Source organism: Dipodomys spectabilis, unplaced genomic scaffold, assembly GCF_019054845.1.
Source record: "Dipodomys spectabilis isolate Male_0828 unplaced genomic scaffold, ASM1905484v1 ptg000504l, whole genome shotgun sequence".
NCBI lineage: Eukaryota > Metazoa > Chordata > Mammalia > Rodentia > Heteromyidae > Dipodomys > Dipodomys spectabilis.
This window is the reverse complement of record NW_024871181.1, coordinates 2,403,986-2,428,063: the sequence shown is the minus strand read 5'-3', so window position 1 is coordinate 2,428,063 and position 24,078 is coordinate 2,403,986. Positions and strand designations below refer to the sequence as shown.

Below are 24,078 nucleotides of genomic sequence, written 5' to 3'. Positions count from 1 at the left end.
CAAAATTAAACCTGTGTTTAAAATTTATTATCTTCTTAGGTTGGGGATGTAGCTTATAGGTACAGTGCTAGTCTAGCATGCACAAGGCACTGGGTTGATTCCCAGTACTGGAAACAATTAATACACAATGAAGTAACAATACCTTCTTTCTGTTAACATTTCATAAAAGTCTCTGATATCTTGGCCTGACTTCTCCATGCAGTGATAAAATGCCAGCTGACTTTCCCGATTCGCAAAATCAACCTCAAAAAAAAAAAAAGAAAGAAATAGGTAACCTAAATTTCAGATTTTAATTATGAAAAAGAATTATCAAACTTGAAAATTTTTCACATTATATCCCTGTTGAACACTCAGAAAACAGCAATTTACTTCAAATGAAACACTAACAGAAACTAAATTTTGTTAACTTTAAATGTTTCAAATTGTACAGAAATCCTGACAAATGTAATTTAAGAGCACCATCCAAAGACTAGGAAGGTCAGGTTAACATCAGCTTTCTGGAGGCTGGAACAGGAGAATAATAAGTTCAAGGCCAGAGTTGGCTTTTTATTTTAATTAATTTTTTTTTTTTGGTGCTGGTCCTTGGTTTGAACTCAGGGCTTGGGTACTGTTCCTGAGCTTTTCTACTCAAGGTTAGTGCTCTACCACTTCAGCCACAGCTCAATTAGTAGTTTATTGGAAGTTAAGAGTCTCATAGACATTCCTGACTGGGCTGGCTTCAAACTGCAGACGTTCAGATCTTAGACTTCTGAGTAGCTAGGATTATAGGTATGAGCCACTAGCACTGGCCTTTTTACATTTTTTTAAATCTTTTCTCAAAAAGAAATAATAGCAGTAGTAATAAAAATAAATAACAAAAAAACAGAAGGGTACAGGCATGGCTCAGGTGGTAGAGAACCAGCCTTGCAAGCTCCAGGTCTTGAGTTCAAACCCCAGTACTACTTAAAAAAAATATTGAACACTAGTAACTCACACCTGTAATCCTAGCTATTAAGGAGGCTGAAATCTGAAGGTAGAGGTTCAAAGCCAGCTGGGCAGGAAAGTCTGTAAGACTGTTATCTCCAATCAACCAGCAAAAAGCCAGAAACGAAGCTGTCACTCAAGCAGCAGAGTGCTAGCCTTGAGGGAAAAAAACAAAACAAAACAAAAAAACCTCAGGGACATCATCCTGAATTCAAGCCCCAGGATGGGCACAAAAAGAAAGAAAATAAAAAGTAAAATGGAAAACGGAAACAAATGTCAGGATTCTTGATAGGCAATTAAATAACTGCATCCGTTAAGTCAAGTGATCTGTATTATACACAAAATTGAAGCCGGGAGAAGTGGCGCTGTAGCTCAAGCGGTAGAACGCTCACCTTGAGTTGAAGAGCGCAGGGACAGCGCCCAAGCCCAGAGTTCAAGCCCCGCAACCAACCAAAAAAAAAAAAAAAAAAAAAAAAATGAAGCCAGGCACTGGTGGCTCACATCTGTAATCCTAGCTACTCAGGAGGCTGAAATCTGAGGATCTCTGCTCAAAGCCAGTTCAGGCAGGAAAAGGAAAAGTCTGTGAAACTCTTATCTCCAATAAACCACCAGAAAACCGGAAGTGGCGCTGTAACTCAAGTGGTAGAGCGCTAGCCTTGAGCTGAAGAGCTGAGGGACAGCGCTCAGGCCCAGAGTTCAAGGCCCACAACTGATATATATATATATATATACACACACACACACACACACACAAAATTGAGAGAACAATTCCAAGAGAAAAAGGGAGAACGTTTAAACTTTATTCAAACAGGCAGACCTCAGTCACTAAAGCATATGGTACCTATTTATCTAACAGTATCTTTACCATTTTATTTCAATCTATCAGTTATTAAGAGTATTGAGTCCATGGGGCTGGGAAGGTGGCTCAGTAGTAGAGCACTTGCCTTGCATGCATGAGGCCCTGGGTTTGATTCCTCAGCACCACATAAGCAAAAAGAAAAAAGCCGGAAGTGACGCTATTGCTTAAGTGGTAGAGTGCTAGCCTTCAGCTGAAGAGCTGAGGGACATCACCCAGGCCCAGAATTCAGGCCCCATGACCAGACCAAAAAAAAAAAAAAAAAAAAAGAATATGGATTCCCTCCAACCTTAACTATCATGTAAGCAAAACAAACTAAGCATATAGTGCTTATAATGTCTTCCCACTCTTGAGAAGTAAAGAGGAAGACAGGTCCTTAGAGAAGCTGACCACTGACGCCATACCCCTGGTGTGCAGATACTCAGAGATAGAACCTATAGGTGGGCTTGCACTAAGTCAGGTTTCCAAGGGAGGGAGAAGATGCTTGTTTGAACTAGAGAACATTATGAAAAGTACCTGTGCCTACTGCCAAACACAAAAATCTCAATATCCTCCTAAAACTAAGGACATGTAAGTCATGTTCTATAAATCATTCTTCACTGGCAGCCTACAAATTCCAGTTATTAATGGAGTGATGTTTGAAGATAATTTTTTTTGCATTTACTTAAAATCATTCTGCATACCTTAATCTTATTCCCACCGATTTTCCTCCCCTTGGTCTCTTTTACAGCTGCTTGTGCATACTCAATCTCATTGTAGAGAACCAGGGCCATGCCTTTTAAGCGGTCAAATACCACCTGTAAAAAAACAAAAACCAGTAAAGATCCTCATCCACTGGGCTTAGTGTCAGCCCCAATGATACACTAAGTCCCAAGAATGCTGCCAAGAAAATTCATTATGTACATTTTGCCCAACACATTTCCAGGCTTTTCCTGATGAAACACAAAATAAAATGTAACCACTTCAAATCATGAATATTGTGACTTGAGCTATGTTATACCTTTATTTTTTCCTATTTTACTTTGATTTCCATATTGACTGACTATTGTACTTTAAGTAAATTGTTTTTCTTTTCTTCCTTGTATGTGCTTACACTGGGAGGATTGACTCAAGACCTTTGCACTCTTGTTTAGCTTTTTCTCTCAAGGCTGTTCTCTACCACCTAAGACACATTTAACTTGAGCCTCCATTTGTATTGCTGGTTATAACTGGAGATAAGAGGTAAGAGACACACAGATCTGTATGCCCAGACTGACTTAGAACAGGGATCTTCAGACCTCAGTGTCCTCAGTAGCTAGGATTACAGACATGCCATTGCCACTGGACTATTTTCTTCTTTTCACTTTAAAAAAAAAAAAGCCATGCGCCAGTGGCTCACACCTGTAATCCTAGTTACTCAAGAGGCTGAGATCTGAGGATTGTGGTTCAAAGTCAGCCCGGGCAGGAAAGTCTGTGAGACTCTTATCTCCAATAAACTACTACTACCAGAAGTGGCACTGTGGCTCAAGTGGTAGAGCGCTCGCCTTGAGCTGAAGAGCTGAGGGACAGTGCCCAAGCGCAGAGTTCAAAAGCCCCATGACCGATTAAAAACAACAACAACAGTCAGGCGCTGGTGGCTCATGCCTGTAATCCTAGCTACTCAGGAGGCTGAGATCTGAGGATAGTGGTTCAAATCCAGCCTGGGCAGGAAAGTCTGTGAGACTCTATCTCCAATAAACTACCAGAAAACTCAATTGGTGCTGTGACTCAAGTGGTGGAGTGCTCACCCTGAGCTGAAGAGCTCAAGGACAGTGCCCAGGCCCAGAGATCAAGCCTCACAACTGACCAAAAAATAAAAAAAAATTAAAAAGCCACTGTAGCTCATGCCTTTAATCTCATCACTCGGGAGCTTTTGCAAGTTCCTAGAGCTTAGTTATAGGCCAGCCAATTTCATTAAATATATGGCAAGATCCTGCTTAAAAAAGGAGGAAGGGCTGGGAAGGTGGCTCATGCCTCATGCCTTGCATGCATGAGGCCCTGGGTTTGATTCCTCAACACCACATAAGCAGAAAAGGCCGGAAGTGACACTGTAGCTCAAGTGGTAGAGTACTAGCCTTGAGCTGAAGAGCTGAGGGACAGCACCCATGCCCAGAGTTCAGGCCCCACAACTGACAGAAAAAGAAAAAAGAAAAAGGAAGGAAGGAAGGAAGGAAGGAAAGAAGGAAGGAAGGAAGGAAGGGAGGGAGGGTGGGAGGGAGAGAGGGAGAGAGGGAGAGAGGGAGAGAGGGAGAGAGGGAGGGAGAGAGGGAGGGAGGGAGGGAGGGAGGGAAGTTAAGTATGTAGATGGGTGCGAGTGACTCATGCCTGTAATCCTAGTTACTCAGAAGGCTGAGATATCATTCAAAGTCAGCTTAGGCAGTTGGGTCCATAAGACTCATTATCTCCAATTAACTACCAAAACACCAGCTGTGGAGCTGAAGCTCAAGTGGTAGCGCAAAAAAGCTCAAAGGACACCACCTTAGAAAGGGGGGGCGGGGGAGACAAAGGGGGGGACGGGGATAGGGATGGGGACACAACTCTAAAAAACATTTTATTTAACTTTGGAGCAGTTTCATAAATTTCAAAAGTCTCAGCTAGTTCAAAACAGTTTCCTCCTTTCCCGCCTCCGGTTTCCTTTCTACAGTGCCGTGGACTGAACTCAAGGTTTTGTGCATGCTAGGCAAACACTATCACAGAGGAGTACTTCCAGTCCTTCAAAATACTTTTCTAAATCCAGTCTCAGACACAAATGCCTGAATGGACAAAATATGACACAAGTTACTGAATGGAAGGAAAAAGGCAGCACTAGAAACTGTGACTGAAAGGAAAGAACACCAAGGGAGTCAGAGCAAATAACAGCCTCCCCCCACCTACCTTCACCACAGGCCCATATCGGCAGAAATGTCGTGTTAAATACTGATCTGACACATTTGAAGAAAGCCCATCTAGCCATACACAGTTTGTAGGCATGCTCTTTCCAAAACCCAGCTGAATATAAAAAGAGAAATCTATTAGTAGACTTACAATTACTATTCAACTATCTTATCAATTACCAATGTGTATGTCTATACCCAGAGCCTCACACATGCACAGTACTACTGAGCTCTGTGTGTGTGTGTGTGTACCCAGAGCCTCACATATGCTAATAAACAGTATTACTGAGCCACACCCTAAACTCCCCAAATCAACATCTTAAGTGAGAACAACCTGACTAAAACGAAACAAGAGTGCCACCTGCCTGCCTAAGAATGTATCAGTCGCACTAGTCTGATGGTATGAAATGCAAGGAAGTGCGTCTCCTTTGTGGTTATCTAAAACTATTAACCCTTAAAAATTCAGATAAGGCACAAAATCTCCAGATCTTAAAAACAAAGCAAATCTTAACAGCACCATAAAAATACATTTACCTTGAGGCGATTATTTCCAAGGTATTCTCCATCCATCTTCTTAATAGCTTTGCAAACACTGGCGATATCGCAGTATTGCAAGAACGCATACTGAGGTACTCCATTTACTTTCTTAATATCAATATCCTTTAAAAAAGTGCATCAATACCACTTAGTAATAAGCTAACAAGAAAAAAACCAGAATAACTCGTCTATACAGAGTACCTATTTCTCCAAAGAGTTATGTTCCCCATAACCACTTAGTTCACAAACCATGAAACCCATCCCACCTAAAGCTTTCTGCAGAAGAGCAACTGCACTACAACTCAAAATTACAAGCTTAAATCCATGATACCAGAATTACAGAGAATTTATGGTAATTAAGAAAGAGAGTCAAGCCCGGCACCAGTGGCTCACACCTGTAATCCTAGCTACTCAGGAAGCTGAGATATGAGGATCATGGTTCAAAGCCAGCCCGGGCAGCAAAGTCCATGAGATTCTTATCTCCAATAAACCACTAGAAAATCAGAAGTGGTGCTGTGGCTCAAGTGGTAGAGTGCTCGCCTTGAGCTGAAGAGTGCAGGGACAGTGTCCAGGCCCAGAGTTCAAGCCCCACGACTGACCAAAAAAAAAAAAAAAGAGAGGAGGGGAAGGAAGGAAGGAAGGAAGGAAGGAAGGAAGGAAGGAAGGAAGGAAGGAAGGAAGGAAGGAAGGAAGGAAGGAAGGAAGGAAGGAAGGAAGGAAGGAAGGAAGGAAGGAAGGGAAAATTAGTCATAGTCAATTAGTAAAAATCCTAATAATTCCCTTCAGTAACCTTTATTAGGAGCTGAGTGCCACTGGCTCACTCCTATAATGCTAGCTACTCGGGAAGCTGAGATCTAAGGATCATGGTTCAAACCACCCCAGACGGGAAAGTCTGTGAGAATCTTTTTTTTTTTTTTTTGGTCCGGTCGTGGGGCCTGAACTCTGGGCCTGGGCACTGTCCCTCAGCTCTTCAGCTCAAGGCTAGCGCTCTACCACTTGAGCCACAGCGCCACTTCTGGCTTTTTTCTTTTTGCTTATGTGGTGCTGAGGAATTGAACCCAGGGCCTCGAGCATGCAAGGCAAGAGCTCTACCACTGAGCCACCTTCCCAGCCCATCTGTGAGAATCTTATCTCCAATAATCTACTAAAAAAGCTAGAAGTCAGTGATGGAAGAGTACTAGCCTGAAGCTGTGGCTCAAGTGGTACAGTGCTAGTCTTGGGCAAACAGGGATAATGCCCAGCCCTGAGTACAAACTCAGGGATAGTGTCAAGGCACTGAGTACAAGCTCCTGAACAGGCAAAAAAAAAAAAAAAAAATCCCTTTAGGAATTAAGATCTTTTAAGACATACTGAGAAAAATGTTACCAATAAAGAAATAAGAAATGTTTTTAAACCATGGGTTAAAACATGAAATCTTAGCCGGGCACAGGTGGCTCATGAACCTGTAATCCTAGCTACTCAAGAGGCTGAGAGCTGAGAATCACAGTTCAAAGCCAGCCCAGGCAGGAAAAAAAAATCCATGAGACTCATCTCCAAGTAAACACTCAAAAACTGCAAGTGTGAGCAGTGGTAGGACACTAGCCTTGAGCAAAAGAGCTCAGCGACAGCTCCCTCAACAGACGACAACAACAAAGCAGCAGCAGCAGCAGCTCAGGGACACTACCCAAGCAGTAGCATGCATGTGTTTGTGTGTGTGTGTACATGTACACACATATGTACATCCTAAGGCTTGAACTCAAGGCCTGAGCACCAGTCCTTGGCATTTTTCACTCAAGCAGAGTGTGGAAAGCCCAGGGTCAGTTTCAGGACTGGCACCAAAAAAAAGCAAATGAGAAAAATATTTATTACAGCAATAAATGTCTTTCTTATGCTTTATATTTCATGAAAAAAGACTTAGAATTGTGTTATCAAAGCAACATACCACGATTTCTCCAAAGCGCTGGAAGATGTTGCGAAGGTCATGGTACGTGGTGGTCTTCTCAAGGTTGCCAATGAACAAAGTCCTTGTTGCTTTGGGGTGAAACTCATCTATCCTTTCATCCAAAGGGCGAAATTCATTTTCACTTTCTGTTTCTGCAAGTGGCATGGGGAAGAGTAAACAGAGAAGGGAACTGCAAGGTATACTTACATATATGTAAAATCTGCTTACAAACTCATACCAGGTGTGATGGTATACACAACTATAATCCCAGTACCCAAGGCCAAAAGGTCAGCCTAGGCTACACTGCAAGACCTTGTCTAGAGTAGATAGAAGATAGAAGAGGAAAGAGGGAGAGGGAGAGAGAAAAAGAGAGGGAGAGGGAGGGGCGGAGGGAGAGAGAACAAGTGAGAGAGAGCACACAAGCACACTAACTTGGATTCAGAGAGTGAGTGAGGGGCTGGGAAGGTGGCTCAGTGGTAGAGCGCTTGCCTTGCATGCTTGAGGCCCTGGGTTCTATTCCTTAGCACCACATAAGAAGAAAAAAGCAGAAGTGGAGCTGTGGCTCAAGTGGTAGAGTGCTAGCCTTGAGCTGAAGAGCTGAGGGACAGTGCCCAGGCCCGAAGTTCAGGCCCCACGACCGGACCAAAAAACAAAAACAAAAACATGAGCTCAGAAAGAATGGGATTAAACAAACACTTCCACAAACTGAAAAACTGTAAACACCATTAGCACAATGGCTTCCTTATTAACTGAGAAATAGGAAAACAAAGGCTGAAGAAACCTACTACAAAAAAGTAAGGTTGAATTGAATTTGCTTAGATTTCAACATAGAAAATGGACTTAAGGGTCTGAGGGTGGCTCAAATGGTAACATACTTGCCTAGCAAGCATGAGGCCCTGAGTTCAATACCCAGGTTCCATATTGATTGTAGGTATGTATATCATAATGAAAGCCCCCTTGTATAACTAATATATGCTAATTAAAATTTTTTAAAGAAAATAAACTTGAAATTGAATAACATTTCAATGTGTTAAACTTGAACTCAAGGCCTTTCATTTCCTAGAGAAACACTGTTATCTATTTAAACCACACCCTAGCCTGAAGATGATACTTACCCATTTAGTTTTATTGATTTTGACTGATTTATTTATTTTGCAATACTGGAGTTTGAACTCAGGGCCTCATACTTAGTAGGGAGTAATTCAACCACTGAGTCATGCCTCCAGCCCTTTTTTCTACCAATTATTTTATGTGTGCGTGCTAGTTCTGCACCTGAGTGCTATTCCTGAGCAACTCCCATGCCAAGGCTAGCACTCTTATCACTCGAGCCACAGTTCTACTTCCGACTTTTTACTGGTTAACTGACGATAAGAGTCTCACAGACTTTTCCTGCCCCAGTTGGCTTTGAACCAGGGATTCACAGATCTCAGCCTCCTGAGTTGCTAGAAATACAAGCATTAGCCACCAGTACCCAGCTCTACTGGTCATTTTTGAGATAAGGGTATCAATTTCTGTCCAGGTACAGGTATGGTTTTGTTTTTTGTTGTTTTTTTTTTTTTTTAAATCACACCTGTGGTGACAGTCAAGCAAGAAGGAGTCTCATGAACTATTCTGCCTGAGTTTGAAGCCAGAAGTGGACCTGTGGCTAGCCTTGAGTTCAAAAGAGCTCAGAGACAACTAACAGGCCCCAAGTTCAAGTCCCAGGACTGGCACCAAAAAAAAAAAAAAAAAAAGAAAGAAAGAAAGAAAGAAAGAAAAAGAAATAAAAGGAAAAAGAAAAGAAAAAGGGTTGTATCAGATTCACAAGGTGTCTTCAGAATTTTAATATCTGTATTAATTTACTTACATGTCACTTTAAATCAGATACTCTCAAATGGATGTTTTGAATTTTGACTTCATTAGCTCATATAGGGTCAGAGTCTCAGACTTCTTATATTAAGTCTTACAGCTTCAACCTAGTAAAATATTCCTTAAAATTCTCAATGGGCCCTATCTGTAAGACTTAATCCAGCTTCTGTTACTTATATTTTAAGATCATCTAGAAATATCGGTGTCACCTACAATAATAGATCCAACTATATTGGAAATATATTTCTGGTCTATCACCTAGAATAATGGATCCAATCTGTGCTGGTAATAATGGAAATAAAATTATCTAATGAATCCCTCACAACAGATTAGCATGTAACCTGCTTCCTAACTCAAGGTGATTCTACTGTCATTCTAAATAAATCAAATTCAACCCTTCTAGGAAGCTGCTTCCAAAACTGGTCTTAAGTACCACCTTTTTGTTGGTGGTGGTGGTCATGGGGCCTGGATTCTGGGCCTGGGCGCTGTCCCTCAGCTCTTCAACTCAAGGCTAGCGCTCTACCACTAGAAAGACAGTACCCCTTCCCGCTTCTTCTGCTTATGTGGTGCTGAGGAATGGAACCCAGGGCCTCATGCATGGGAGGCAAGCACTCAACCACTAAGCCACCTTCCCAGCCTCTAAAGTACCACCTTTAGACTCACAAAGGTCAGCATTTTTCTATTATAGAAACAGAAAAATTACTACCCTTCCCATCCAACACAATAATGTTTTTTATTAAAGTGAACAATAAATATACTACTCTTTAAAAACAAAGATATAGAATTATGTCAATGAGTAGAGCTAGCAAAGTGTCTATACTCAGGATAAAAATGCTATACTCTCATAAGCAGACAAAAATTGTAATTGGAATTCAACTTGTCTCTTACCTGGCCCTATCCATGCAGTTACTTCAATCTGCATTCCAAAGAAAAGCTTTCCCTTTGATGCAGTTAGTGCTTTTTCTTGGTCCTCTTGCTGCCGAAAGAATACCAGTCCATACCTCTCTTCTGAAGTTCCATGTATCTGTACTGAAGTCACCTTGCCAAACTTCTTAAATTCATGGAAAAGGCCATCTTTAAGGCTTGTATCTAAATTCCCAAAGACAAGTTAGTTTTTCCAGTGTAATACAACTTAATAAATATGCAACTAAATCTCTGGCCTGGTGTTTGGTTTCTGGCATTCCTGGAGCTTGAACTCTGGGCCTGAACACTGTCTCTGAGCTCCTTTTTGGTCAAGCCTCGTGTTCTACCAGTTGAGCCACAGCACTACTTCTGGCTTTTTCAGAGTAGTTTATTAAAGATAAGAGTCTCACAAACTTTCCTGCCTGGGCTAGCTTCAAACCACCATCCTCAGATCTCAACCTCCTGAATGAACAGCTTGAATTTACAAGCAAGAGCCATCAGCGCCCAACTCTCCCTTGGTATTTATTCTAAGTTTTGTTAAAACATTACTTCTGGGCTGATAGCTTCCAAAGTGACTAAATTCTTTTGTTCTAGCATTCTACCACTTGAGCCACAGCACCACAAGTCTATCTCATTCCTCAATAGCAGCTAAAAGAAAGTGTAAGTCACATAAAATTTTACCTGTAGAGCGTACTGGCAGATTCTGAACTTTGATCCCAAAACTTTTACGAGGTTCATCTTTTTCGAGAGATGAAAGCAACTGGGAAGTGGGTGCAGGGACTGCTGCCGACTGAACGGATCGGGCTGGAGAGTCATCACTTGAACTGCTGCTGGAATCGCTGCTACACACGGGCAAAAACAAAACCCACAAATTTGAGTGCAAACATGAACAGTAAAATGAGTAACATATAAAACTTCTTAAGGTTAGTGACAGCAGACGGCTTTAAGACTGAGGTTTCATTGACTCCACCTATCATTTTCAATCTTCAGAGGTGGCACAACAGAAAACACTGGCCTGAGAACGCTGAAGTAACAGAACATAGCTGTAAGTGAAAAAAAATGCTGAAATCAGAGTGCGCTCGCTCTCGCTGTCTCTCTCTCTCTCTCTCTCTCTCTCTCTCTCTCTCTCTCTCAGTCTCTCTGTCTCTCTCCTCAACAACATATGTCACCCAAAAGACAAGTATTGTTTTTTGTTTTGTTTTTTGGCTGATCCTGGAGCTTGAATTCAGGGCCTGGGCACTGTCTCTGAGTCTCTTTGTACTCAAGACTTGTGTTCTAGCCACAGTGCCATTTCTTGCTTTTTCTGAGTATTTCATTAGAGATAAGAATCTCATGGACTTTTCTGCTGAGACTGGCTTTAAACTGTGATCCTCAGATCTCAGACTCCTGAGTAGCTAGGATTACTGACATGAGCCAGCAGCATCTGGCTCAAATATTGTTTTCCATGAGTAAAGTGAATACTTTTTCTCCAAATGAAGTAAGACCCAGTGAGAGCTGAGGTCTGGTCTTGAACAGCAAGAGAACGCACATATCCAAGACCAACAAGTCCAGCCTGGGCTACATGGCAAGATCTTATCTCAATGTATGCATGTGTATATGTACATATGTGCGCACACATGGAAGAGATATACAACAGAAAGACATGGAGAGAAAACTAGTGAATGTAATTCACACGATAATAATAGAAAACAATGGCTATAAACCTAGATCCAGAGATCTGTTTTTTTTTGTTTATTTATTTATTTTTGTCAGTTTGGGGGGGGGGGGCTGAACTCTGGGCCTGGACACTGTCCCTCATCTCTTTAGCTCAAGGCTAGGGCCCTACCACTTACTTGAGCCACAGGCCACTTAGGCTTTTTTCTGCTTATGTGGTATTGAGGAATCAAACTCAGGGTCTCATGCATGCGAGGCAAGCACTCTACCATTGAGCCAACTCTCCAGCCCCAGAGATCTAGTTTTAAATCTTGGCTCAGCCCCAGATGTAAAACAGAAATAATAAAAACAGTATTGATCCCACAGGGCTAAATATAGTTGTGGGGTTTGAACTCTGGGCCTGGGGGCTGTCCCTCAGGTCTTCAGCTCAAGGCGAGTGTTCTACCACTTGAGCCACAGTGCCACTTCCAGTTTTCTGGTGGCTTATTGGAGATAAGAGTCTCAGGGAGAACTGGGAATGTGGCTTAGTGGTAGAATGCTTGCCTAACATGCATCAATCCCTGGGTTCGATTCCTCAGTCCCATATAAACAGGAAAAGCTGGAATTGGTGCTGTTGCTCAAGTGGTAGAGTGCTAGCCTTGATCAAACGAGGCTCAGGGACAGTGCTCAGGCCCTGAGTTCAAGCCCCAGGACTGGGGGAGGGGGGGAAAGTCTCAAGGACTTTCCTGCTCTCAGGCTGAGTTTAAACCGTAGTCCTCAGATCTCAGCCTCTTTAGTAGCTAGATTACAGATGTAAGCCACTGGCGCCCAACTGCCATAGGGTTTTGAATACACCAAGCACTCAATATATTATTGACACTGTTCTTACTCCAGCCTGAATGGCCCTTTATTTGAAATGCTTACGAGCAGAAACACTAGGATTTTCATGTGATATCTCTGGAATGGGACTTCAGTCTGAACATTAAATTCATTTACATTTCATATGTATCTTAACATTCATGTAACTGTGTACAGTATTTTTATGAATTTTACATACGAAAGTTTAATAGTAGTATAATAGAGTAGTGTGATGTTGAAGCTCAGAAAGTTTCATATGTTTTGAACATTTCTAATTTTGGATTTTTCTAATTATTTTTTGTCAGCATGAAGTTTGAACTCAGGGCCTTATGCTTGCTAAGCAAGTACTCTACCACATAAGTCACACCTCACCCCTTTTTGCTTTATTTTTATGGCCAGGCTAGCCTCAAACTACGTACTGTTCCCTGATCCCAGCCTTCCAAGTAGCTAGGATTTCATGCTTGACCCCCCTCACATTAAGGATGTTCAGCGAGGAAGAGAAAAAGAAAGAGAGAAAGAGGAAGAGGAAGGCCGGGCGCTGGTGGCTCACGCCTATAATCCTAGCTACTCAGGAGGCTGAGATCTGAGGATCGTGGTTCAAAGCCAGCCCGGGCAGGAGAGACCGTGAGACTCCTATCTCCAATAAACCACCAGAAAACCGGAAGTGGCGCTGTAGCTCAAGTGGTAGAGCGCTCGCCTTGAGCTGAAGAGCTGAGGGACAGCGCCCAGGCCCAGAGTTCAAGCCCCACGACCGACAAAAAAAAAAAAAAAGAGGAAGAGGAAGAAGAGGAGGAGGAGGAGGAGGAGGAGGAGGAGGAGGAGGAGGAGGAGGAGGAGGAGGAGGAGAAGGAGAGCGACAACGACGACGACGATGACCACCTCATTGGTAAATTAATTTTTAGGAAATAAAATACCCAAAATAATTTTTCAGGTAATTTTGTTTATAAGTGTTTGAAGTTCTAATGAAAAAGTACATAATTGACTTGAGAGCTGTGCACTGTGTGACTTATGCCTGTTTTTAAAAAAATAAGCTGAGAAGGTGGCTCAAGTGGTAGAGCGCTAGCCTTGAGCTGAAGAGCTGAAGGACAGCACCCAGGCCACAGTTCAGACCCCACAACTGACCAAAAAAAAAAAAAAGGGGAGGGGGGGGATAAATGGTTATCTACAAAACCAAATTAAAAGAGGGAGTGTGTGTGTATATGTGCGCGCCAATCCTAGGGCTTGAACTCAGGCTTGTTTTTGTTGTTGTTCAAGGCTAACACTTTACCACTTGAGCCACAGCTCCACTTCCAGGTTTTTGGTAGTTAATTAAAAATAATAGTCTTAGGGACTTTCCTGCCAAGGCTTCAAACCATGATCCTCAGCCTCCTGAGGAGCTAGGATTACAGGCATGAGCCACCAGAGTCCAACTTGAGAGGGATACATTTTTTTTTTTGTCCGGTAGTGGGGCCTGAACTCTGGGCCTGGGCGCTGTCCCTCAGCTCTTCAGCTCAAGGCTAGCGCTCTACCACTTGAGCCACAGCGCCACTTCCGGTATTTTTCTTCTTGCTTATGTGGTGCTGAGGAATCGAACCCAGGGCCTCAGGCATGCAAGGCAAGCGCTCTACCACTGAGCCACCTTCCCAGCCCGAGAGAGAGGGATACATTTTTATCTTGTCTAATATATCTAAGAACTGTAAGGAACACAAAATTCTCTGTTTAGTACTGGCTGTACAAGACTATTATAATTTTTAGTTTATTTACAGTATTTTCAAGCAGATTAACAGCAGGTACTGCTATCTTTATGAAATGTTGCTTCATACTTTCCTCCCTGCGATGGCAGGCTCTTCTTGTCTCAAGCAAGTAACTCTCAGGGATAATCTATCGTACCCACATGAGCTAGAGGAAATGGCCCATGGTAGTTTTTGTCATTTGTACTAAGACTACAAATTTCATATCCAAGACAACCACTAAAACATCCAGATAAATCAGTCGTGTTTTAGTGGATAGAACTCTGGTGCTATTTGTTTTTCTTTCAAAAATTAAAGACAAATACTGTGGTTTCTTTCTTACATAAAACTAAAGCTATTTTTAGAAAACTAGGAATTTACCCCCATATTCATTTAGCCCTCGTATGTTAAAGATGCAAACTTTACGAGGTTACTGCCAAAAAGTTCACTTTCTGCTTGTAATCCTAATTCATGGTTCAAGGCCAGCCTGGGCAGGAAACTCTGTGAGACTCTTATCTCCAATAAACCACTCAGAAAACTGGAAGTGGTGCTGTGGATTAAGTGGTAGAGTGCTCACCTAGAACTGAAGAGCTGAGGGATAGTACCCCCAGGCCCAGTTCAAGTACCACAACCAACAACAAAAACTCACTTTCCACACTTTGAAATGTAGGGAAATAAAGCTATGTTAAGAGAGAACCAAAAGGAAGGAATTAAACTACAATTAAAGCTGACATCGTTTTGCTTTTGTTTTCTGGTGCTGAGGATCTAACCCAGAACCTCAGGCAGGCTAGGCAAGTGTTCTAGCTATATCCTCAACCCAACAAAGGAAACAAAGACTTGAGATAAAAGTCAGGTTCCAGCCGGTTGCCGGTGGCTCACATCTGTAGTCCTAGCTACTCAGGAGGCTGAGATCTGAGGATCTCAGTTCAAAGCCAGCCTGGGCAGGAAAGTCCTTGAAACTCTTATCTCCAATAAACCACCAGAAAAGGGGCTGGGAAGGTGGCTAAGTGGTAGAGCACTTGCCTTGCATGCCTGAGGCCCTAGGTTCGATTCCTCAGCACCACATATAAGCAAAAAGAAAAAAGCCAGAAGTGGCACTGTTGCTCAAGTGGTAGAGTGCTAGCCTTGAGCTGAAGAGCTGAGGGACAGCGCCCAGGCCCAGAGTTCAGGCCCCATGACCGGACCCCCAAAAAAAACAAACAAACAAAACCAAAACACCAGAAAACCAGAAGTGGTGCTGTAGCTCAAGTGGTAAAGCGCTAGTCTTGAGCTGAAGAGCTAAGGGACAGCGCTCAGGTCCAGAGTTCAAGGCCCATGACCGACAAAAAAAAAGTCAGGTTCCAGCGGCTCACAGCTACTAAGGAAGCTGAGATAATTCAAAACCCAGTCTAGGCATCAAAGTCTATGAGACTGTTATCTCCAATTAACCACCAAAAAGCTAGAAGTGGAGCAGTGATTCAAGCTCAGGGGCACCGCCCAGCCCTAGGTACAAGCCCTAGAACCTGCACGCAGGCATACATTCACACATACACACAGACTTGGGGTAAGAGCTAAGTAGCTATGAATATAAGGCAAATAAAAAACCTTGAGTCAATAGTAGACAGTCATAGACAGCTCCAGAAGTAGACAGCCTGACTAGCAAGTACCAAGTACAAGGACTTGAGTACAAACCCCAAAAGGTAACTTTCTAGGGACTGAAGAATGTAGCTTAGTAGAAGACTGCCTGACTAGCATGAGCAAAGCCACAAGAGCCGGGTGCCAGTAGCTCACTCCTGTAATCCTAATCCTCGCTTATTAGGAGGCTGAGATCTGAGTCCATGAGACCACCTGAAAACTGTAAGTGGCACTGTGGCTCCAAGGGGCAGAGCACTAGCCTTGAGCAGAAGAACTCAAGGCTAGTACTCAGGCCCTGAGTTCAAGCTTATGACCAATCGAAATAAAAAAAAGTCTGGGGGGGGGGGGGGGTTTAGAGGCTGGGAAGGGATGGGAAGGGGAAACAAAGGAGGAGGCTACAATGCTTAATAAGAAATGTACTCACTATCTTGCCCATGTGCTTGTAACCCCTCTGTACAGTATTTTCACAATAAAAAATAAATTAAAAAAAATTTTTAAAAAGTCTCAACGGGGCTGGGAAGGTGGCTCAGTGGTAGAGCACTTGCCTTGCATGCATGAGGCCCTGGGTTCGATTCCTCAGCACCACATAAGCAAAAAGAAAAAAGCCGGAAGTAGTGCTGTGGCTCGAGTGGTAGAGCGCTAGCCTTGAGCTGAAGAGCTGAGGGACAGTGCCCAGGCTCAGAGTTCAGGCCCCACAACCGGACCCCAAAAAAAAAAAAAAGTCTCGAGGACTTTCCTGCCCAGGCTCTTTAAACTGATCCTCAGATCTCAGGCTTCTAAGAAGCTAAGAATACAGGCATTAAGCCACCTATGTCCAGTAAGAGTTGGTTTTAAATGATAAGGACTTTATAAGAAACATAATTTAAAGAAACTCTATGCCACATGGAGTTGGTCTGCCTGTAGTCCCAGCTGCTACAGAGGTGACACTGGGGATCACACATGGGGATCACATGAGAACCAACCTGGGAAGTGCAGAAAGCCCTATCAAGGAGAGAGTAATACAAAGTAGAGCTGTGGCTCAAGTGGTAGAGCAGAAAAAAACAAAAATTATCTACTTACACTTCTCCTAGATATATTTCATAGGACAATGATAAATTATTTCTTACATTTACTTAGAAGAATAACTTTTTGTGTGTGCTGGTCCTGGGGCTTGAACTCAGGACCACGTCCCTGAGCTTTTTGGCTCAAGCTAGCACTTAGCCACAGCTCCACTTCCAGCTTTTTGGTGATTAATTGGATAAGAATATCAGGCCAGGCACGAGTGGCTAACACTTGTAATTCTACTCAGGAGGCTGAGATCTGAGGATAGTGGTTCAAAGCCAGCCAGGGAAAGCAAAGTCTGTGAGACTTTTATCTCCAATTAACCACCAGAAAACTGGAAGTCACACTGGAAGTGGTAGAGTGCTCACCTAGAGCTCAAGAGCTCTGGGACAGTGCCCAGGTCCAGAGCTCAAGCCCCATGACCAACAACAACAATAACAACAAAGAGTCTCAAAGACTTTCCTGCCCCAGCTAGCTTCAAACTGCTATTTTCAGACCCTCAAATCTCAGCCTCCTGAGTAGCTAGGCTCACATCCGTGAGCCACCAGTGCCTGGCTAAGAATAATAACTTACAATTATGACTACTAAGACTAAGATTTTCATTAACAAATACGAAAGCAACCAGATTTGTGTGTGTGCGTGTGCATGTGCGTGTCAGTGCCTCTCCTTATCAGCCCAGGCTGCACTTTAATTTCTGATCCTCCTGTAGAAGCCTTTCAAGTGCTAGGATTACAAATGCCCTCCCTCCCACTCCCCAAGGTCAGGACAGGAAGCTCAAGATATATTTACATATCCTTTTTTTTTTTTTTTTGAGGAGGAATGATCATAGGGCTTGAACTCAGGGCCAAGGCACTGTCCCTGAGCCTCTTTGTGATCAAGGCTAGGGCTCTACTACTTGAACCACAGTGCCACTTCTGGCTTTTTCTGAGTAGTTTGTTGGAGGTAAGAGTCTCACAGACTTTCCTCCCCAAACTGGCTTCAAACCTCCATCCTCAGCCTCCTCAATAACTAGGATTACAGGCATGAGCCACCAGCACCAAGCAAGGATACATACATATTCTTGAGATGGAGATACAGATCAGTGATAGAATGCTGGTATGCACTGAATCAAATGTATACTCAAGGACTTTGATTCAATCTCCAGTAACACTATACTCTCCCTCAAAAAATCTTGGTAGCAAACAGAACATAGGATATTAGTAATTTTTTAAGTCCCATCAATAACCTGATTGAGCCAGGTGACGGTGGCTCATGCCTAGGCACTCAGGAGGCTGAGATCTAGGAATCGTAGTTCAAATCCAGCCTGGGGGCAAGAAAGCCCATGAGACTCTTATCTCCAATTAACTACCAAAAAAGTCCAGTAGGTCAAGTGGTAAGAGCACTAGCTTTGAACAATAAAGCTCAGGAACAGTGCCTAGGCCCTGAATTCAAGCCCCAGGACTGGCATAAAAAAGTAATGACCTAAGTCAGGCGCCAGTGGCTCACACCTGTAATCCTAGCTACTCAGGAGGCTGAGATCTGAGGATCACAGTTCAAAGCCAGCCCGGGCAGAAAGTCCATGAGAGGGCTGGGAAGGTGGCTCAGTGGTAGAGCATTTGCCTTGCATGCATGAGGCCCTGTGGCGCTGTGGCTCAAGTGGTAGAGCGCTAGCATTGAGCTGAAGAGCTGAGGGACAGTGCCCAGGCCCAGAGTTCAGGCCCCACGACCGGACCCCCCACCCAAAAAAAAAAGTCTGTGAGACTCTTATCTCCAATAAACCACTACAAAACCGGAAGTGGTGCTATGGCTCAAGTGGTAGAGTGCTCGCCTTCAGGTGAAGAGCGCAGGGATAGCGCCCAAGTCCAGAGTTCAAACCCCACGACAGACCAACCCCCCCAAAAAAAAAAAAAAAACGTAATGACCTGATTGAAAAAAAGGCTTTTAGGCTGTTAATATAGACCAGCAGGTAGACCAAGCAATGGCAATTGGACGGGGGCGGGGGGGGAGGGGGGGCCGCACACACTGGTATTAAAATGTCTAACAAAGACCAGGATCTGGATGGCTATTTTATTTCATTTATAAATCCTCTACTCCATTGGGAATAGAACTGTTGTTGCCTGCATTTTGTAAGTATCTAGTATTTGAGAAGCCAGGAATTTTGTCTAATGTCCTGCAGTACACAGGACAGTCCTCACAACAAAGAATTCTCTGGTCTCAAAGGTGAACAGTGGCTATAGTTGAGAAACCCAGGCAAACAGAATTGCTTTGCTTTCTCTTCTTTTGAAAGTCAATGTGAATTTCACACAGTAATCCAAATACAGAATTTTTCTTTTCTTGGTATTAATGGATAGTTATAACAGATACTTATGTTGCTTTTTCTGATTAGCACTGACTCCTTAGTTGAGCCTAGACATTAACTAAAAGTAGGAGAAAGGACAGGCATCTTTGCCTCCATTTTTGGATGTGGGTGCTATAAGCCATTCACCTTGAATGGCAAACCACCTTGAAATCCCAGAAGCACAACAATAACCAATAATGTATTTATAAGGATGGATGGTCCAAAAGGGAAAAAGCAGAGCCTCAGGGACAGATATCACACCACTCAACAATGGTTTGCTTATCCTGACCAGACTACTCTGATAAAGTGGTACAGGAGATATAGGAACCTCTCCCAAAACCGTAACAGGTAATGATCAATCAGGTCTCACAGTGAATGGGACTATAACAATGCATAGCTTTCATGCCCAGCAACTAATCCTTTTTCTTGTAAATCAAAAGCTTGTGTGTGGCCAGGTGCTGGTGGCTCAAGCCAGTAATCCTAGTGCTACTCCGGAGGCTGAGATCTGAGGACCACGGTTTAAAGCCAGTCTCACAGGTAAGTCCTTGAGACTCTTATCTCCAATTAAGTACCAGAAAAAGCTTGAAATAGAGCTCTGACTAAAGTGGTAGAGCACTAACCTTGAGCAAAAAACCTCAGGAAAGCACCCAGGTCCAGAGTTAAAGGCCATGAACCAGTACTACCAAAGGGGGGGAAAAAACCTTATGTCTGTACCCCGAAGATGGTTGCAAATGGGTTAAAGTACTTTCTTCCCAAGGCTGTGTAGTTTGATAAACTTCCTCTAACCAAACATCATTACTGAGCTCTGTTTGGTATGGCTGGAGCTATGACCAAACTAGACATAGGGAACCACTGGATTTGGTCTTATGCCTAAAATTCTAGGTTAACTATTTCATAAAAATTACTAAAATGAAATGGTATCACTTCTGCATACCTTAATAATAACAATAAAATTATACTTAAAAATTATTAAGCCAGGTGCCAATGGCTAATGCCTATAATCCTAGCTACCCAGGGAGGCTTAGATCTGAGGACTGTAGTTTGAAGCCAGCCCCACCAGGAAAGTCCATGAGACTCTTATCTCCAATTAATCACCAGAAAACTGGAAGTGGCACTATAACTAAAAGTGGTGGAGCACTAACTTTAAACAAAAAGAGCTCAGGGGGCTGGAAAGGTAGCTCAGTGGTAGATTACTTGCCTTGCATTCATGAGGCCCTGGGTTCAATTCCTCAGCACCAAATACTCAGAAAAGCCAGAAGTGGTGCTGTGGCTCAAGTGGTAGAGCGCTAGCCTACCACTAGCTGAAGAGCTGAGGGACAGTGCCCAGGCCCTGAGTTCAGGCCCCACCACCGACCAAAAAGAGGGGAGGGGAGGGGAGGGGAGGGGAACAAACAAACAAAGAGCTCAGTGGCAGCAGTCAGGCCCCAAGTTCAAGCCCCAGGGCCAACAGGAAAAAAAAAAGGTGCATTGTACTCAAACTGACATGGTAAATTCAAAGCCCTTTGTAAAACTACTTTAAGACAAAAATGAAGGGCTGGGAAGGTGGCTCAGTGGTAGAGCGCTTGCCTTGCATGCCTGAGGCCCTGGGTTCGATTCCTCAGCACCATATAAGCAAAAAGAAAAAAAAAAGCCGGAAGTGGCGCTGTGGCTCAAGCGGTAGAGCGCTAGCCCTGGGCTGAAGAGCTGAGGGACAGCGCCTAGGCCCAGAGTTCAGGCCCCATGACCGGACCCCCCCCCCCAAAAAAAAAGACAAAAATGAAGTAAGCTTACTGGTGGGACCAGGAAGATGTCAACTTCTAGAGTTAGACTAAAGAGGCTGGGATCCAAAACAAACTGGCATCATTTGAATTTGGAATTAAAAGGTAAAATGTAAATAGTTCCCCCTCTTCTGTTGTGATGCAAGGGAATAAAACCAAGTCCATATACGGGCTAACCAACTGCTATACACCTTTAAACCACATACAAGTTTTTTTCTAACTACAAGGGTTTTGTTTTTTTTTTTAATGTTTATGTTCTTTATCCTGTATATAACAAATTCCAAGTATTAGCAGACAAAAACATTCTGAAAGTTTTTTATTTTATTTTACTTTTTGCCAGTCATGGTGCCTGAAGTCTGGGCCTGGACACTGTCCCTCAGCTCTTCAGCTCAAGGCTAGTGCTCTACCACTTGAGCCACAGCACCACTTCCAGTTTTTTCTGCTTATGTGGTGCTGAGGAATCGAACCCAGGGCCTCAGGCATGCAAGGCAAGCACTCTACCACTGAGCCACCTTCCCAGCCCTCATTTCCAGCTTTTTCTGTTTATATGGTGCTGAGGAATTGAACCCAGAGCCTCATGCATACAAGGCAAGCACTGAGCCACCTTCCCAGGCCTTCTGAGACATGTTAAATTTACCTTAAAAATAATGATGTAACAAAAACAAACTAGGTGCTGATGGCTCACGTCTGTAATCCTAGCTACTCACAAGGCTGAGATCTGAGGATTGTGATTCCAAGACAAGGAGTGTGAGTGGGGTTGGCAGTAAAGTCCAGGGGACTTTTACCTCCAATAAACTACACAGAAAAAAATGGAAGTAGCACTGTGACTCAAGCAGTAAAGCATTAGCCTTGTGCAAAAGAAGGTAAGAGACAGTGCTCAGACTCAGAGTTCAAGCCCCAAGACCAGCAAATAAATACATAGATAAAACATGAGCCAAAGAGCCAAAGACACATTTCTAGAGCTAAATAAATGCCCAAAAAGAAAATGAAAAGCGCCGTGCACCAGTGGCTCACGCCTGTAATACTAGCTACTCAGGAGGCTGAGATCTGAGGATCATGGTTCAAAGCCAGCCCAGGCAGGAAAGTCCGTGAACTCTTATCGCCAATAAACCACCAGAAAACTGAAGTGGTGCGGTGGTTCAAGTGGTAGTATGCTTGCCTTGAGCTGAAGAGCTGAGGGTCAGAGCCCAGGCCCAGAGTTCAAGCCCCACGACTGACGACAAAAAAAGAAAATGAAAAGCTGTTCAACCTCAGCAATGATTAAGGAGATGGACAGGGTATGGTGACCTACACCTATGACCCAGCACTCAAAGAAAGATCTCTGGCACTTCCAAGCCAGCTGGCCACACAATACCTTCTTAAAAAGTAATCTCTTGTCAGGCACCAGTGGCTCATACCTGTAAATCCTAGCTACTCAGTAGGCTGAGATCTGAGGACTGGAGTTTAAAGCCCCTAGGCAGGAAAGTCTGTTGAGACTCTTTATCTCGAACTGACTAGCAAAATACTGGAAGTAGACGTGTGGCTTAAGTGGCAGTATACTGGCATTGAGGGACAAAGCTCAGGGACAGTGCCTAGGCCTTGAGCTCAAGTCCTCGAGACCTGTACAAAAATCTGGGGGCCAGTGGTTCACACCTTACTTCCAGCTACAGCAGGAGGCTGAGATCTGAAGATGGCAGTTCAAAGCCCAAGCAGAAAAGTCAGTGAGACTCCTATCTCCAATTAAACACCAGAAAACCTGAAGTGCTGAAGCTCAAGTGGTAGAGTGCTAGCTGAAGAGCTGAGGGACAGTGTTCAGGCCCACAGTTTAAGCCCCATGACTGATTTTAAAAAAAAAGACAAAAAGCTATGTGTGGTAGCACATACCTAACTACCCAGATTGGGGGGAAGGGGGCTTGGACACCTGAGACTGGAAAGATAGAATTCTAAAACAGTCTTGGAGAAAAATTGCTCTTGAGACTCCACAATCTTAACGGGGCAGTGGGGGGGGGGGAGAGTGAGCATGATGATACACATCTGTCATCCCAGCTATGACAGAAAGTATAAATAGTTCCCTATGCTTTATTGGCTTTTTTTCCTCAAAGCTAGTGATCTTGAGCCACAGCTCCATTTCATGGATTTTACCTGCCTGGGCTGGCTTTGAACTAGTATCCTCAGATCCTCCTGAGTAGATAGGATTACAGGTGACCACCTGTAAAGAGCCACCTGTGCCTGGCTAAAATAGTAAGAATAAAGGCCAAAATAATAATAAGTGATGATAATGATAAGGAATATTATTCAACAAAGGAATGAATTTCTGATGTGGTTGGGTGTGTGGGTCAAGTGGTAGAACTTAGAAAGCAGAAGGCTCTCAGTTTAAACCCCCATACTACCAAAAAAACAAAAAAAAAAATCTGCTGAGTATAGTGGCTCATGCCTGTAATCCTACTCAGGAGGCTGATAGATAAGGATTGCAGTTCAACACTAGCCTAGGCAGGAAAGTCTAGTGAGACTCCAAATCCAATTCACCAGCAAAAAGTATGATTCCGTGGAAGAGCACCAGTGAAGCAAGTCAAGTGAGTGGGAAGTCCCAAGTTCAAGGCTCAGTTACCAGCAAAGAGGAGGAAAAGGAGCTAGAGGTGTAGCTCAAGTGTAGAGAGCTGGCCTTGAGCAAAAACCCCAAGCAAGAGCCAGAGTTCAAGCCCTAGAATCCACACACATAGAAAAAATGAGGGAGGGTGGGTGGGAGGGGGTAGTGGGAAGAAGGGAGGGAAAGAGGGCACAATACAGTAGTTTCAGAATAAACTATTCTAATAACTGCAAAAAATGGAAAGGCTATGCTTTGTTAATTTAGTACTATGAATCACATGACATTTTCAAAAAGGTATTTTTTACTGGACACTAAAATTCCATTGCTAGCTTTAAGAATTATATACAAGCCAGATGCTGGTGGCTCACACCTATAATTGTTGCTACTCAAGAGGGTGAGATCTGAGGATCACAGTTCAAAGCCATCCCAGGCAGGAAAGTCCCCATGAGACAGACTCTTTATCGCCAACAAACCACTCAAAAACCAGAAGTGGCACTGTGGTTCAAGTGGTAGAATGCTAGCCTTGGTCAAAAAGAGGCTCAGGGACAACCAACAAAAGGAGGAGGAGGAGGAGGAGGAGGAGGAGGAGGAGGAGGAGGAAAAGGAAAGAAGAATATGTAAGATCAACTATGGTCAGATTCTGACATAAAAACTGTGGTAAGCAC

The 24,078-nt window shown here is 43.4% G+C and overlaps 1 protein-coding gene across 1 annotated transcript in view; it reads right to left on the bottom strand.

The window, feature by feature from the left end:
• Window positions 1-24,078, bottom strand: part of Spen (spen family transcriptional repressor) — a 69,112-nt gene that overhangs the window by 11,187 nt on the left and 33,847 nt on the right. The window contains exons 4-10 of the mRNA XM_042669772.1: window positions 10,601-10,761; window positions 9,905-10,105; window positions 7,169-7,320; window positions 5,245-5,370; window positions 4,712-4,825; window positions 2,503-2,616; window positions 143-243 (exon numbers count right to left, since the gene is read on the bottom strand). Of these exons, the coding sequence (XP_042525706.1) occupies window positions 143-243; window positions 2,503-2,616; window positions 4,712-4,825; window positions 5,245-5,370; window positions 7,169-7,320; window positions 9,905-10,105; window positions 10,601-10,761 (969 nt within the window). The remainder of the gene's footprint in view (window positions 1-142; window positions 244-2,502; window positions 2,617-4,711; window positions 4,826-5,244; window positions 5,371-7,168; window positions 7,321-9,904; window positions 10,106-10,600; window positions 10,762-24,078) is intronic.